This window comes from Rhyacophila brunnea, unplaced genomic scaffold (genome assembly GCF_057557595.1).
Source record: "Rhyacophila brunnea isolate RB1 unplaced genomic scaffold, BYU_Rbru_1.0 scaffold_12, whole genome shotgun sequence".
Taxonomy (NCBI): domain Eukaryota; kingdom Metazoa; phylum Arthropoda; class Insecta; order Trichoptera; family Rhyacophilidae; genus Rhyacophila; species Rhyacophila brunnea.
The window spans coordinates 2,598,483-2,615,803 of NW_028232774.1; the positions used below are offsets into that span (position 1 = coordinate 2,598,483).

Consider the following 17,321-nt stretch of genomic DNA (forward strand, 5'->3'; position numbering starts at 1 on the left):
GGCGACACCTCCGAACTGATTTATTTAAATGGCTTGAGAGCAGTGGCGAAGGGTGATTTTTGGAAAGAGGTAAGCTGTGGAGATCAGAGAAAAAGAGCACACTTGTCAGGTAACTTACGGGAAATAAGAAGATAATACTTACGATATTACTACTGATGAATAGGTGCACACTAATGACAACGACACACTGGTCATAGGTTTCACCGCTGAATTTGTAAAATTATTTAAATCACTTATGGCAGTAGAATTCCACGCATACTTGTCTTTACCAAACAATACGCATCGCCAACAAAAAGTTTGTTTAATGTATAACTGCCAGTTAAAAACAAATATTTATCATATAAATTGTTGTGAAAATGTCTAATATAAGTTTTTTTGCTGTATTCAAATCTAAATGAACCCCTGGAAGGTCAAGCTTTGATAATTTTTAATTTTTGAAGAAACGTCAATCTCGGGAATGATTTTTTTTAAATGCAATCGTTCGCACATTTTCTATCGGGACACTATACAATTTAATAAATACTTATATATTTAAAGCAATGGCGAATGATTTCGGTACAATATGAGATAATTTATCCACATTCAAAACACAGTAACACACTGAATTTTGTATTATAAAATAAACCTTTATCACCGCTTTGAAATGTCAAAATGACATGAACTGTGAATAGCTTGTTATGTTTGTCTATGAGTGAAGTAACCTAAATAATAATCGCGAATTAATACAATATTTATTTTTAATAACAATTTATAAATTATATGTGATCGAACACAATAGTTATTATTTTTTTTAATCATCCTTATTATTTATTATTTGCTTTTAAAGATAAGCATAGACAATAAACAAATCAACATAGCGCATAAGCTTGTCCTGTTTACGCTTTCGAGTCGGGAACAAAAACGCAGACATGCATGAAGTTGGCAACTGAATTACGGTAGAAAATTCGGCTTGGATTATCGTTGAAATAATTCTAAAAATAGCACTCACGTTGTGACGTTCCGTCATTTATTTTTGATTCGAAACTTGACTAAATTAAACGCTCTACTTATAAATAACGACGATAGATGACAATTAATATTTTTATTATAACCTACAATATAGATATTTATTTATTTAAATTAAATACTTAAAAATAGAAGGTAAGCTTTAAATAATCGCTTAGTATGGAGCCTTCGCCACTGCTTGAGAGTATGGTATCAGCATGGACGCTGAACGAGAAGGTGTCACAAAGACTTAACCCTTTTGAGATGTGGCTGTATTATTTATCATTGAATTTATCGTAAATATGAAAAAAAATAAAGTAGGTACTGTAAAAATAATTTAATTCGTTGAAATTTATGACTTAAATACAAACAAGAGACATTATATTGACGTTTTATCATATTATTATGATTATGTTTTATGCCACGAAATAATTTCTCTCTTTTTAAAGATATACGCACCATACACTTGTGACAATACAAGTGGGGGATTTTTATTGCATTATTTATTTACTTTTATTAGCTTAGCAAATGGCGATTTTTATTGATTCTTTCGATGAGATACAATACCACCGATAGTCCAAAACCATATTTTCAAATATTATTTTCACCCGTTTTAGATTGGCGTCAATGTACTTTACACCTGAGTCATCTGCGTCCTACATAATTACGACGAAATAACATAACATTCACACATGTGAAATGCTTCGCGAATTGCGTTAATTTTGGTACCTAATTGGTTTGAATCTCGGTGCTTATAATAGGAATTTGCTGTGATTAACAACCGACGTCAATATTTCTCAAAATTTTAGTTTTAATGTACTTGCACTAGCTAATAATTTAATAAACTATTTTTTTTTCAAAGACGAATTCACAAGATTAGAGAATGCAACATTCTTTATTGAACATACACAATTTGAAAACACCTTACATATTTTATACTAGCTAGAAAAAAATCTTTAAAAAAAATATGATACTATGATAAAGCACAATGGCGCGAATCCGATGGATGTGGATTCGACTCCCGACTGGCAATGTATTTTTTTAGAGACCAACCAAGTTTAACGTGGCAGCGCCACCGCGTAGCATAAGTTATGTTCAGAAAACTTGCGAATTTTCATAGGACAAAAATATAGTTTACTAGTTTACCTATATATAATAATTATGGATAATATTAATATTGTGTTTGATTAACTTACAATCCGGTGTGGATCTTGGCCACATCAAAGGGCATTATAACATTTTGATTGTGAGAAATGGATCTTAGCCACTTGCTCAACCTATTATGTCCTTGTTCTAGGACAGTAATGGCGAATCTATGGAACGCGTGCCACTAGTATCACGCGAGATGATTTTGCACGGCATGCGAATGATTTATTTTGAAGATAGAAAACAATTGCTTAGTAAGAATAATTTAAATAATATTGTTTTTACAAAAAAAGTTTTACAAATAAACATAATTATATATATATAATAATACATATATTATGTAAAGTATGTTATGTATGTATGTTAAATATGATATTAAAATATAATGAACTTGTGATTTTGATCGACTTACAATGCTTCAGACCACTGTGGCTAGAGCAGTGGTTCTTAACCTGAGTTCGATCGATCTCGAGGAGTTCGGTGAGTCAGTTTGAGGGGTTCGGCGGAAGTCAAGATACACACCCGACTCATATGATTGCCATATCTGTACCCGCGGAACTGAAGCAAGTAATTGCCACGCACTTAGATGAGCTTGCAAAGTCTCTCGATGGATACTTCCCTACAGGAGAGTCATATCCAGCATGGGCGAAACAGCCGTTCACGTTTAGTGTTGTGACAACAGATGTCAATGATGAATACCTCGATGAAATCATTGAAATTCAGCAGAGCCAGGTTCAACAGCAACTATTCAGAAGTTTTGGTGTCAACAAATGGTAACGTACCCTGATATTGCAAAGAAAGCTCTGGAGATTTTTCATGTATACCGTTTGTTATAACAAATCTTTGCGAGCAATCTTTTTCGAGGATGCTGGAAATAAAAACGAAGAAAGAGAACAGACTTTGTTGCAAAAATGACATGATAGTGGCACTTGCCAAGGCGAAGCCGCGCATTTATGAACTGGTCTCTGACAGGCAACAGCAGAAGTCACACTGATTTTTAGTAAATATTGATTATTATGTTTTTGTTTTTGTGTGAAAATCATGTTTTAATGGTTTTGTTCTTTGAACAGTGATGTTGATGCACAGTTCATTTTGTGCACCAGTAAAATATATACCTATGTTTTGAATTTGAAAAAAAATCATATTTTATTTTTCCAATTAAGAAGGGTTCGGTGAATGCGCATATGAAACTGGTAGGGGTCAGTACCTCCAACAAGGTTAAGAACCACTGAGCTAGAGAATGCCTCATCTGTCAAACTAAGTAGGTACCTACCTAATCTAAAAAAAAGTCATTGCTACCCATAAAAATGGCTGTAGTCATTTAAATATAACAGCTAATTGTTATTATGGTGTCTCAAACATAATCGCTAAACATGTAAAACCGTTCAGTGATGAGTAATATATTATGAAAGAAGTGTGGTTAAAATACTCTCACAATCTCTTTGAAAATTTTGAAAATAAGGAAAAAATGATTCAAAGAATAAAAGATACGCTTTCGACTAGAAACACGGTGAAAGATAGAATCTCAAGAACCCAAATGTATTTTTTTTTTAACTTTTAACATACTTATTCTTAAAAACTTTTATTTTTTTTTTTTACCCCATGAAAAGCTTGGCTCCTCAGACAGTCCAAAAATAATATTTCGTTAATGTTGGCACGCGTACTTGAAAAGGTTCGCCAATCATGTTCTAGGTTAAAACATACATTGAAAAACAACATTATTTTTTCCAGTACCCGGGATTTGAACTTGAGACCCTTGAGAACTTGAGAACCAAATGGACACGTTACTATACTCGGTAAATATTATGTATAAAAGTTCATACATCAAAAAAAATGTTTTTATGATAATCTTCTTTTGTCGTTTTTTATTATTGAGGTATTTTATAACGTTTTTATTAGCTCGTATTCTTGTTTGTCCGGTGGTTGTTTATCCAGTACAAATCTTGCAATCGATTTTTAACTAACATCTCAACTAGCTAGACATTTTAAACTTTCAGAATATATCAGAACACGATGCCAATGCATTCTTTTAATACTTTTAGCCATCTTTAAGTAGAATTGAATTCATTTTCAGTTAAATCTGTGTTGTATGAAAAGTAATTTCGGAAGAAATCCGTAATCCAATCCACTATTATTGGTTGCTAAGGAGGTGGTCCTAGCAACTAAATTATTAATATATACGTGCATTACTATGCAAATCAAAATGAAATGTCAAAATGATATGTTAGTATTCTGTATTCGTTTGTTTGTTTGTTTTTTTATTTACTTCATATCAAGTACAAGTTTGAGCATATTGAACATAATAATTCAACAGAAAATTTAAAAACATTGTATATAAAAAGTTCTTTTCATCTTGTAATTATTTATAAAATATTATGAATATTATTTTCTATTTCTTACTTACGGTTCACCATCAAAGGCAAGTCTAAAAATTGTAGCACAATTCATGTATTAACCAACATAATATATTGTGTAAATCACATTATTAATTAGCAATCTGAAGCAATCAATCAATCAATCAATCAATCAATCAATTGATTGAACTACGTGTTTGTTGATAAAGATGATTTAGAGACATATTTTGTATTCATATAATATAAGTAACAAATATCGTGTATATGTTATAGATGTTTGAAATGGGTATAAAAAGACGATTTTTTAATATTTTAAATACAGTGTGTCTGGAATAACCACAGTGTTGTTAAGTTGATAATATATTAATCATTGATATTATTATTGATACGTTTTACTGAAGTTCAATATGATTAACAGTGAATTTAATATATTTTCCTTGTCTGTGGCAATTGTCATAACGATGTGTGTAACTAACGGAGTAAGTTAAATATTTTTTAACGGGAATGACACAATTGGACGCCAGTACAATTGGACGCCGCACTGTCGTAGACACGTAAACAGAACGTAGACGATGCATTTTAATCAGTTTCTATCTACTACTAAGGAGTTTTAATTCATTTTACTCTTAACATAATGTTTCTTTTATTGCGGATTGAGAATTACCATGCCTAAGGATTTATATAAAAATAAAAAAACTCTTTTTTCGTCGGAACATATGCACGATTTCACCATTATTTACGTGTGCATATTTAAATTCTCACGAACTATTATATCATAATATAATAATTCGAGTGCTTAAAGTCAGACAACGTTATCTACAAAAAAGTGTTTTTTTTTGAGATAACGTTATTTTACATTTACGGCTACATGATAGCCAAACAACGTTATGTCAATCTTTTCTAATTTCTTATTAAATCGTCAGTAAAGTTTAACGCTAATTACATAAGTTACCCTTGTTTTCATATTTTTTTAAAACTATCCCTATACATTTTAACATCATCATAAGCAAGATAAATGTACAATACACAATAAATTATAAAATATTAACATTAGGTTTTAAATAAACATTTCCCTTGTAAGGTTACAAGAATCTAAAATAACGATTTTTGGCTCTCCTGTAAAGTTGCACTTTTGTAGATAGTGTTGTTTGACACTAAGCCCTCGAATTTAAATATTAATAATAACATTAAATATTTTTTTTAATGTACGTATAAGTACCTAACGTCTATTTATTTTCGAATTGCGTGGCGTCCAGTTGTCCCTGCGTCAAAATCGTCCTAGACCCTTTTTAACTACCCTACTCGGGTACTTATCTTCTTAAATTTTCGTTTCGCAAAAAAGTAAAATACTATTTTCACTTAAAAGAAATTTATATGTATTACATTCAAGCTTTATCGGGTTCTCTCTGACTCAAATCCATTCGGAATGAAATAAACTTGAATTGAAGCCAATTATATTATTGTAAATTGATAACAAAAAGCTAAGGCAAGGATTGGCTGGCCCGCCGTTGGTTTACGAAGGCAGAGAATTCAACACTAATACCAATTTATTTTATTGGGTTATCTGTCAATTCATGGTGGAAATGAATTGCATTATTAATTTAATTTTTTCCACTTCAGTGTAACGATTATTTAGTTTAAAATGTCCGGCCAGATAAACTTAATAAGGGTGGAATAATTACTATAAAAATTTGCGTTTTTTAAATTTAATTAAAAATACCAATCCCAATGTAAACATAAGATTTTCACAGATACGTCGATATATTATAATATAACATCATAGCATGGAGCCAAAATTGTATATTATAGTCAAGACGCGGCACTAAATTGCGAGTTCAGCGGTTGTGCTAATTATTGCTTAATTTAAAATTCAAAGCATAACTTTTAATTGAACAGTTTGTTCATATTAATTAACGTACTGCCAACTTTTTTTATTATGAAATAATTATCATCTTTTACAAACAGTTTACCGTATTCCCACTCGTACTGCGCACGAAATTCGCAATTTCGTGCCGAGAACTGAATATAGTGAACCTTGGGATGAAGATTAGAAATACCTACACTTCCTTGGATTCGAAAACAATAAAGGAACCAGTTTATACGTATACATTCTATACCACAGTTCAATAGGGGAACAACTCAAAATTTAAAAGTTTTGAGTTAAGAATGCCATTCGATGTAGAAAGGTCTTATCTTTATAATTCAGTAAAAAAAATAGTCAAAAATTTCTTCAATGTGTCATAAAATCGAATAACCTTTTCTGAGATTAATCAGTAATTCCGTTATATAATCAAATTTATTGGTTAAGTCCTTATTGAAATGCACAATTTCATTGTGCATTGATGAATACCACTAAATTAAATATAAAAAACATACACTTTTACGAAATCAAGGCTTTAAAATTAAAATGAGAATTACTGGAAAAAATTCAAACGCCATTATCTTGGAACAAGGTTTTATGAGTTGTTCCCCTATTGAACTAAGGTATTGAGACAATAGGTACCTACATTCACTTACAACTTATACCTGTTCAGTTACCAATATGTTGAATTTTTATGACAAATTATGTTTTGTTCGTCACACGTTGTTAGCATAATCTGCGCGTCGCGTAGTGACGATCGTTTTAGACCATGGCCACTTAAGGCTATACCTCACCTGAGGCCTGGTCTAAAAAAAACGTGACTAGGCGATGCGCGGATTGCGGGTCGCGGGTGCAAATCACGCAAGCCGAAACTTCAACATGCGTCCTTTTTATGTTATGTTTATTATTATATTCATAATAATAATAGTATATTCATTGACATGTTTTCTTTTTCAAGTACATGCGAAACGTTTTTTAGTCATCTTTACACGATTTAAGAATATTTTCATCCGACTCCATCAGAAAAGAAATTGACGTGCAAACAGCTTGACTATCCCTCTCCGAATGGACACGCGCCGCAAAATTTTGTTCCACATAGTGTTGAAAATTACTTGCCGTTTCACTTATGTACGCTCTTAATACAATGTTTATAATATATTTTTTAGATTGCACACAGAATGCCGTCCCAGTGCCCGATAAAGTGCCCCAACTTTACCCTCACTATCAATTTAACAAATCCTGATGAAGAAACCAAATTTGTACGGTTAGTTATATAATATATTCCGATAACTAGATATATATATATATATATGATAAATAATTAATAATTGTGTTATTCCTAACGAAATCTTTTCACAGACAAACTATTTCACTATCTTGGCTTATAATACGTAATCATACGTCGATACGTTGAATCGTACACAATTACAATTCAATCTACATTAAGAAACCTTTCGCGATCATTATTAAATTACAAATTTGTGAATGAAATACTGTGAATGAAATACTGTGGCAAGTTGTGGAATACATTGCAGACGATCCCGAAAATACTATTAACACCTGACCAATACGAGCGTCACACAACAGCTCTACTGCACTTATGTTATTTCCTTTTGTGCATTTCGAGTGCTTAAAGTCAAACAACGTTATCTTCAAAAGTTCTTTTTTTTTTTTTTGAGATAACGTTATTTTAAATTTCTGGCTACATGATAGTCAAACAACTTTATGTCAATCTTTTCTAATTTCTTCTTAAATCGTCAGTAAATTTTAACGTTAACTACATAAGTTACCCTTGTTTTCATATATTTTTTAAAACTATTCCTATACATTTTAACATCATCATAAGCAAGATAAATGTACAATACACAATAAATTATAAAATATAAACATTAGATTTTAAATAAACATTTCCCTTGTTGAGGTTACAAGAATCTAAAATAACGATTTTTGGCTCTCCTGAAATGTTGCACTTTTGTAGATAGTGTTGTTTGACATTAAGAACTCGAAAATTTTTACTTAACTATACAGTTACTTTGACTTAAATTAATTAAGATTAAATGTAAGATTATGTTGAATAAACATTGTAAAACTAAAGCCATATTTCCATTCAATGCCCATTAAGTACCTATATTAAAAAAAACATTATACAATTTATTGTTTTTTGTAATAATTAATATATGAGCTACCATTAAGATTGTTTTAGGGTAATGTTTGTTTAGCATAAATTTTATATAAGAGGTATTTGGTAAATTAATAATACCTAATTGCAAAAGTAATATTTTTCAACATACATAATTTTGACAAATACTTCTGAGAAAATATATTATAACCAATAGAAAAAATCTTTTTGAAAAAAGTAAGACACCCGGCAGGAATCGAATGTGCATCTCCTGGGTTTACGCCCCAATCCACGCATTACGCACTATGCTACGAGGTGACATACTAATGACGACAAACTTTAACTATTGGCCTTTTAATACCTACTCATCAGCGTTCTTCCAAATCAAGCTACTATTGGCAATCGGTTTTTGTTTATTAAATCAAAGTAGGTACCTACTACTTCAATTACTAACCGACGTCACGGATTTCTCCAATATTTTATACTTACTCGTGCTTTCTAATAATTTCTAATTAACTATTTCTTTGATTCGACGAATAATTCACAACATTTAAGAATGAACCATTCTAATTATAATTATATATAATTAGAATGGTAAATTCTTAAATCTTGGGAATTATTCGTTGAATAAAAGAAATAGTTAAGTAATATTTTTCATCAGAAGAGTTTACAGTTTGGAGATTTCTCTCTAAAACATAAAAGATGTCATGATAAAATGTATTAAACTAACATTAAATTTAAATATTATCATTTATGGCACTACAACCCTTGGCGTGTCATGGCCTCCTTAAATGGAAAAAAATATTCATTGTCATCCGACGCCCGGCTCTCGCCAAATGCTAAGTTATAACGTCTACTTGAACTTGGTAATAATTGATTTCATACACAAAAACCGATAGTCAATAATAACGCAATTTGATAAGCATTTCACGTAGGACCTACTGGTTTAAATTATTATAATTAAGTAGGAGGCCTGTAAAGCTAGAAATTTACTTAACACTTCCGATAATTTACCAATGAACCGGGGTCGATCCATTACTGTATAAAGGCCTCTCTACCCTCTTGTTGTCCCTTGTACAACCACCGAAATTATTGAGTGAGTTTGATGATTCAATGGATTTTATTACATCACTGTGATCACCAAATGCCCCTCGAGTACTACTGCATCTGTTAACTCATTGAACGCTGACAACGCAACTGGCGCGTTGCCATTAGATAGCTATTAGATACTATTAGCATGATAATTAAATGTGGTAGGTAATTAATTAGTAATTAACTGGTCAGCAGCGATTGTCCTTTCACCGAAAGACATATCCGGCCCACTGTTATTTCATCAGCTTAGCAACCTCTATCGCATCGTGTACTCTTACCTGCCTCCTTATGCATTGGTATATCTATCCGCGTTATGCTAAATATGCACCTTTATATTTGGCTAACATTAAATTTAACATTTTGCTTATTCCAGAACTGTGCTTCCAAAACTGTGGGACTCCAAAGCACTCCGTCCACCGTCTTGCCTGGTGACTGAGCTGAAGAATGTTCTCCAGGAAATGTTGGATACCGATTTTAGGGTCTACCAGTACATTGTAAGCTCCCACGCTATACTGGCAACCACGTATCTTAGCATCGGAGTCCAGGATATTAATCTCTGCACCGTTGCCCAGGTAATTACTTCGACATACAATTCAGTCAGCCTATTTCTAATTTGTACATTTTGAGTTTTCTCAGCCTAATATGACATATTGGCGAAAATAAGTAAAATATATATAGGAATAGGTAATTTGAATGTCAGCATCCCAAAAATAGCTACAAAAAAAGTTATTAGGTAACTAATGTGTATCTAAAATCTTTTAAGGGCCCAATAGCCCAACGTAGGTCAAAATGGAGGTTTATGGTATTTTCGGAGCATATCCCAGGACATTCCTTAAACGTTGTAGATAATCTATTTATATAATTTTGAAGCCTTATTATCCTTTATATTTATTTTAAACATTTGATGACTGCATAAAGTATTTTTATTACATAAAATGTATTCTTTTAAACCTCTCGATCTAATGTTTTAGAATATAGTCATATTTCAGTACATCCATGTGCAGTGGTGTTAAGATTTTTTACATTTATTAATTTTTAAACGCATTTACAAAGCCATTAATAAAATTGATATTTTATAGTGACATTATATAGTGAAATACTTACGATAAAAAATATATTTTAAAATCTATGTGATCCCAAATTTGATAGGAATTGGGGATTTTATTATTCAAAAAATATGCACGATTAACACATTTGAAGATATTTCTAAAGATACTGATTATAAGCCATTTTTAAGCCATCTTTGACCATTCAAATGTTATAAAACATCCTACGAATAATTATTGTTATGTAATAATTATTGACCTAAGAATAAGGTAGTATTTTTTTGAAATACGCCATTTCTATTGGCATTTCCCAGGGGTTAAGCTGCAACATACGGCTGTTGCCATACATTGACAAACGATAAATGAAGTAGGGAGTAAGATCATGTTAACTCGCATGTTTGAACATGCACTTAACCGAGAAAAAATCGTTTTTTTTTTTAAACGGTACATGTTCAAACACAACGTCTAGACACGTGGAAAATTCTTAGACCTATTTGACGAACAGGTGTAGACAGTTGAATGCATACGTCATGCAAAGCATTCAATCTAATACATTAACGCTAAACTACTCGGTATTGAAAGTTGAAAGCGAAGTTGAAGATGAAATTGTACAAGTTTAGTATGGACATAATATCGAGTACCTATATATTATCGACAGAACGCATTATATCCATGTCTATTTGTCGTAAATATGAATATTGAATTGAATAACGCCATCGCAAGCATGCATGAAACTTTTAAATTACTTAAGTATATATTGGCCGCGTGTCATTTTATATCAATTTTAAAATACTGAATAAAGTTACGGAAAATGTAGCACTTATGATCACAAGAAGTGACTGCGACTTTCAGCAAAGTCATGCGAAACTATCGACTGTAAATCTCAAATTACTTTGGCAGATTCTCAGGCCAACCGTCTGTCCCGACTTTCTGCCATAATCACCCCCGAATGTAAAAAGTCACTTTTCAGTCGTTCCCTGGATTCGTGACCGAATTGGAACAATTCTTATTTTTGAGCACGATCTTGACGAAGATTACCGAGAACCAACGAAAATATCTGAATTAAGCTTGAGCTTCCAAGTGTTGCCACACGAGCGTGTTGTGTCTTGCGATTGACATAGCAAGACACATTTTTTTAACGTTTACATAATAAATGCTGATATTTACACCTGTCATCTGGTCCTTACCGATCGAATAATATATTATTATGAATAAAAAAAGTTTTAAGCTACTAGCAGTTATGTATTGATTGAATAATGACAATTTTATTGCATTTACAGGGTGTCAATGCTACAATCCGCCTGGCAGAATCCAATGACAAAAAATTTGTCGCAGAGTCATTGCGGCTACTTTCTCAGCAATTCAGAGCAACAAGACGCATTATTACGAAAAGCGCTCTTTTGGCAGCAGGATGTTGTAACGCCGATCCTCTTGTAAGTGTGTTTAGAAATACTTTTTCTCAATGGCGATTTTAGGTACGCAGAGACCCGAGGCGGCGTCGGGTATGTAAACCCCATTGCGATATTGAACTTAATGACCCCACTAAACCACTCCCGGTATTAATCGGGCGTATCACATGACCCTACGTTTGGATGTTAAGCATCATTTTATATGACTGGGAATGTCTCAGGAGCAGTTACTCAAGACTAAGGTCACCATGCACTTAAATTTGCTTTGACTGAATTTACATGACTTTAATTTAAGGTACCCATGAGAGAGATGAGCACGTAGAGGCAATATAAAAAATTGTAGTAAATAACAAATTAAAGCTTATACAAAACTGCCGAACATTCTAAGTGGAGAGATCTTCACGTTGGCAGTATGATGCCGCAATTTTTCTAAATGCGATAAAATTAGTCTTTGTGGCTACCAGGTCTGACGGTCCGATGAGCCCAACAGTTGGTTGAACTGACTTGACCCCATTGCGACAATAATTTTCTTCAAAATGTCGTCACAATGAAAAAGTCTGCCAGGAATTAGGCTAGAAGACTGAAATGGCGATGATTGGATGGCGCGCCCAGAATGCGTGAGCAATCGTAACCAGAATTGGAGAAGAATCGAACGGATGATGACGTGATGATGTTAACATCATTTTATTTTTCAGGAAACTGCTCCATCTTGTTATAAAAAAGGCATGGTATATCCAATAGAAAAGATGTTTAAGCTCTACGGTAGAATGCTGCCTTGCCCTTTAAAGGAGGTTGTCATGAAATTGTACAACTCTGAAAACATTATTGACAATGGGCATGCTGCCGTGATTGCGGCAACACTTTCGCCTATATTGAGAGACACCTTCGGTATATTGCCGAGACACTATTATTATGAGGTACGTAACATTTTATTTTGTTCCTACTGGTGTAGATTTTCTCCTTCTTCCTCTTTTTAGCCAATTCTCACACCTTACATTTTACAAAAACACTAAGCCAGTGGTAGTCAACCTTTTTATACCTACCGCGCACTGTTGTGTCTCTGTTAGTAGTAAAAAAAATTAACCGCCCACCGGTTCCACAGTAATGGTGATTAATGAATGATTTTTTAAAAATATAACCTGAAAATATTCAATGGGCTTGTCTTTATCATTTGTCTGCTTTGTAGAAAGATGGTCTCGCAATCGACTTGGCTTCATTGCCTCATTGGATATTTTATTATGACAAAATAAACACAATGATAGTGCAAATAGTACATTTTCTGAAATTTCAATCATCACGGGGAATTTTATGTAAACATAATGAAAATATTTTTAAAACCCCTACCGCCCACCATGAAAGCAGGAATGCCCACTAGTGGGCGGTAGGGATTGGGTTGACTACCCCTGCATTAAACCATGGCATGGTTCCTACAAAAAAAATAACTTATGCCACTAAGTAGATATTATTATATTGTCACATATTACAAAATAGTCGCAATTCAATTGAAATTTGGGCAAGAAAAAATAAACTCAAATTTAATATTGACAAATTTAATGTGTGTGTATTAGCTTTTTGAAATCAAGATTTCCAATTATATTTAACTATAATATGTCAATAATATATGTATAATAATATGTCTGATGCGTCAATCAGAAATTAAAGATCTTGGCATATTGTTTCACTCGCGTTTATCAATTCGCTCACACATCACTTCTACGGCATTGCGGGCGACCAAGCTTCTAGAATTCGTCATGAGACAATCCAAGCCATTCAAGAATCCAACTGTTTTATGTACCTACACTCTGTGTCGTTAGTACGGAGTATTCTTGAGTATGGGTCCATTATCTGGAGTCCTTACGAGGTTTGCTATGTTGTAGTTTTAGAGCGTGTTCAGAAAAAAATTCTTCGACATCTTTATTTTAATGTATATAATTACTTTCCTGTTGACAACTTCTCAAACGAGTATTTTCCGACTAATTTTCTTCAAGGTACGCTCGCTTTTAATTCTCTTGAAGCACATATGTCACTTCTGCTCTTAAATCATTTTCCCCTGCTCTCACGTGGTATAGTTTCCAATACTGATATTCTGGTCAATTAAAAATTTTATGCACCCGTAAATTATATGCGTGGTTGGAGCCATGACCTATTTTGGGTGAAAGCTGTTTCCTCATGTCAAGCTCACCAGGCACCAATACCGAGGGCTGTGCGGCTGATCAATGCACTCCCTAAAGATGTAGACTATAAATTTATATTTTATTGTTTAATTTGTATTTTTTTTAATTCTGTTGTTTTTATTTCTTTTCTATAAAATTATTTTTTTACTTTGTTCTTTCTCTTGTTGATTGACTTGTACTTTTTATTCTAAATGTCCTGTTGTGAATGACTTGAATTAATAATTTGTTATGTGCTCAACTTGTCTTTTTAAATAAATAAATAATGTAGAAAAAAAATGTGGGTTTATCCGATGTTTACATTTCTTGCTCAATTTCAATTGGTTCGCTCTTAATAATAATACTTTTGTTTAGTGTCACCATTTTTGAAACTTTAAATAATAAATATACCTATGCACTTTTCACATTCCAGGAATTTCTCATGTTGGCAACTCCAGATATTCCCAAGAAGTGCTGTGAGGACCGCAAGACAAGGCTCGATTTACTTTCCGACATAAGAGACGAAGAGGCGAGGGTTAGTGTCGAGAAGATCATCAAAGAAAGGTTCACTGAATGTCATCATAGGTCATAGATGAAGAAGTAAATTATCTTTCTAACTTATTTCATCATCATTATTCGTGGCACAATAGCCCGGGGTTGGCCGTGGCCTCATCATGTCGTTTCCCGCAGTCCGGTATATCCTCAGCAATCCTCCTAAATTATAACGTTTGTCCTTAATTATGTATCTTATTTATTACATAAGTCAATAATAAGTAACGTTGGCACTAATTGTATAATTGTACAACATAAAATATGTTTTTAACCAGGCATATCCAACTTCAAACACACTGTGATTTATCAACGTAGACTAACAAACGTATTATATTAAATTTGTAACTTTTTATTTTATTCAAGATTTAAGAATGTAACATTCAGTCATTAGTCCACTATGCTAAAAGAGTCATATGCAATTACGACAAATTTTAACTATTGGCCTTTTTAATATTCAATGAAGTGCTTTCCAAATTGAGCTACTATTGGCAATCGGCTTTTGTATTTTAAATTAAAATGGGTATTACTTTAATAACTAACCGACGTCACGGATCACTCCAAGATTTTTTGTTTGTAATTTACTTGAACTTGATAATAACTTTTGATTAACTGTTTTTTTTATTCAACGAATAATTCACAAGATTTAAGAATGTAACATTCTATTATTGTCATAATTAAGAATTATTGAATATACTTTTATATTTGGCTTAGGATGATTAAACTACCCATTTTAAACCATCTCATAAAATGATAAGTTTTGGTCTTCTTTTGGGTTATTATTCATTACAAAACTATGCTCCCGCAACGAGCCTACCTAGCGAGGGTAAGGGGTGGACAGCGTTCCTAAACTTTTTGTATTATAAGTAGAAAATAAAAAATAAAATAATTGAATCAAAGTCTTTTATTACTATATTTATGTTCCTTGATCCACATTTTTATTCTTATTAAATTATTTTTCGAAAATAAAACATAATGATACTAAACTAGGTACTAAATCATAGTGAGGTAGAATAAAAGTATATATTTTCCAGTGTTCCACAAGCATGTATATTATAATTATCTGAATCAATTAATCATTGACAATTTTTTTAATAAAATTTCAATGATGCTATTTAGATAGATGTTTTTTTATATTAATATTGTAAACTGTATCATGGCCCCCACAAGGGAGGCTGCCAGGCTCTAGCCTGCGGGCCCGGGCTTAACAGCCCACGTGTGCCACGTAGGTCAAAATGGAGGTTTTATGGTATTTTCAGAGCATAAGCCTGAACATTCCTTAAACGTTGTTGATAATCTATTTGTATAATTTTGAAGCCCAATTACCCTTTATATTTATTTTAAACATTTGATGACTGCATAAAGTATTTTTATTACATACAATAGTATTCTTTTAAACCTCTCGATCTAATGCTTTAGAATATACCTAGTCATATTTCAGTACATCCATGTGCAGTGGTGTTTTTAGACAATTAAGGCTATACCTCAGCTGGGGATCAGCAAGGCGATGCGCGGATTGTGTAAATGACGTGTGTCGAACGAAATATAATCTAATATATAAAAATCAATATTTGTTTGTTTGTTTGTTGGTTTGTTGGTTTGTTTGTTTGTTTGTTTGTTTGTTTGCTTGTGAGTTTGTTTGTTTGTTTGTTCGTATTATATGCCCTGCCATTCCGTTCATCCGATTGCGATAAAACTTTGTCAACTTATTTTGTTTTGTTAAGGTGACGCATCAGTGAAACGCCAAATAATTTTCAACTGTACGCGCGACGAAATTTTGGACTCGCTGCCATTCAGTGAGAGAATGTTGACCCAGGAACACGTCACTTTTCTGCGTGATGGCGACGGGTCAATTAATTCTAAAATCGTGTAAAGATGACTAAAAACGTTACCCATTTACTTTAAAAAGAAAACATGTCAATGAATATATTATTATTGTTACTAATAGAACAATAAACAGAACATAAAATGGACGTATGTTGGATTTATATGACAAATAATATTTCGTTTAACAGGCGTCATTTTCACCCGCCACCCGCAATCCGCGCATCGCCTAGCAACGATCTTTTTAGACCGTGCCTCAACTAATGCATGGCCTTAACTTAACGTATAGGCTGTATCTTATATATAAAAATGAATGTCTGTCTGTCTGTCTGTCTGTCCCGTATGCGTTCCTATACCATTCATCCGATTGCGATTAAATTTTGGTAAGTCGTTGTATGCACACCCATGAAGGTTTCTGAATTAGAAAAACCGTCTTCTTCTTCTTCTTCTTCATAATATCTTCTTTTATTCGTATGGTTCCTACACCATTCATCCGATTGCGATGAAACCTTCGTCAGTTGTTGTGGTAACACCCGCAAAGGTTTCTGAATTGGTACAACCATCTTTTTCTTCTTTTTTTATACTATATTCTTCTATTCGTATGCGTTTCTATTCCATTCGTCCGATTGCAATTAAAATTTCGTCAGTAATTGTGCCAACACCCGCGAAGGTTTCTGAATTAGTACAACCATCTTCTTCTACTTCTTCTATTCTATCTTCTTTTATTATATCTTCTTCTATTCGTATGCGTTCCTATACCATTCATCCGATTGCAATGAAATTTTGA

The 17,321-nt window shown here is 32.7% G+C and overlaps 1 protein-coding gene across 1 annotated transcript; it reads left to right on the plus strand.

Moving 5' to 3' along the window:
* The first annotated feature begins 4,802 nt into the window (after positions 1 to 4,802).
* On the plus strand, positions 4,803 to 15,609 carry LOC147077652 (uncharacterized). The gene is made up of 6 exons (XM_085960617.1): positions 4,803 to 4,963; positions 7,512 to 7,609; positions 9,930 to 10,128; positions 11,883 to 12,035; positions 12,707 to 12,928; positions 14,595 to 15,609. The coding sequence occupies exons 1-6, from the start codon at positions 4,892 to 4,894 to the stop codon at positions 14,751 to 14,753; spliced, it is 903 nt and encodes a 300-aa protein (XP_085816743.1). The 5' UTR covers positions 4,803 to 4,891; the 3' UTR covers positions 14,754 to 15,609.
* Positions 15,610 to 17,321: the final 1,712 nt, after the last annotated feature.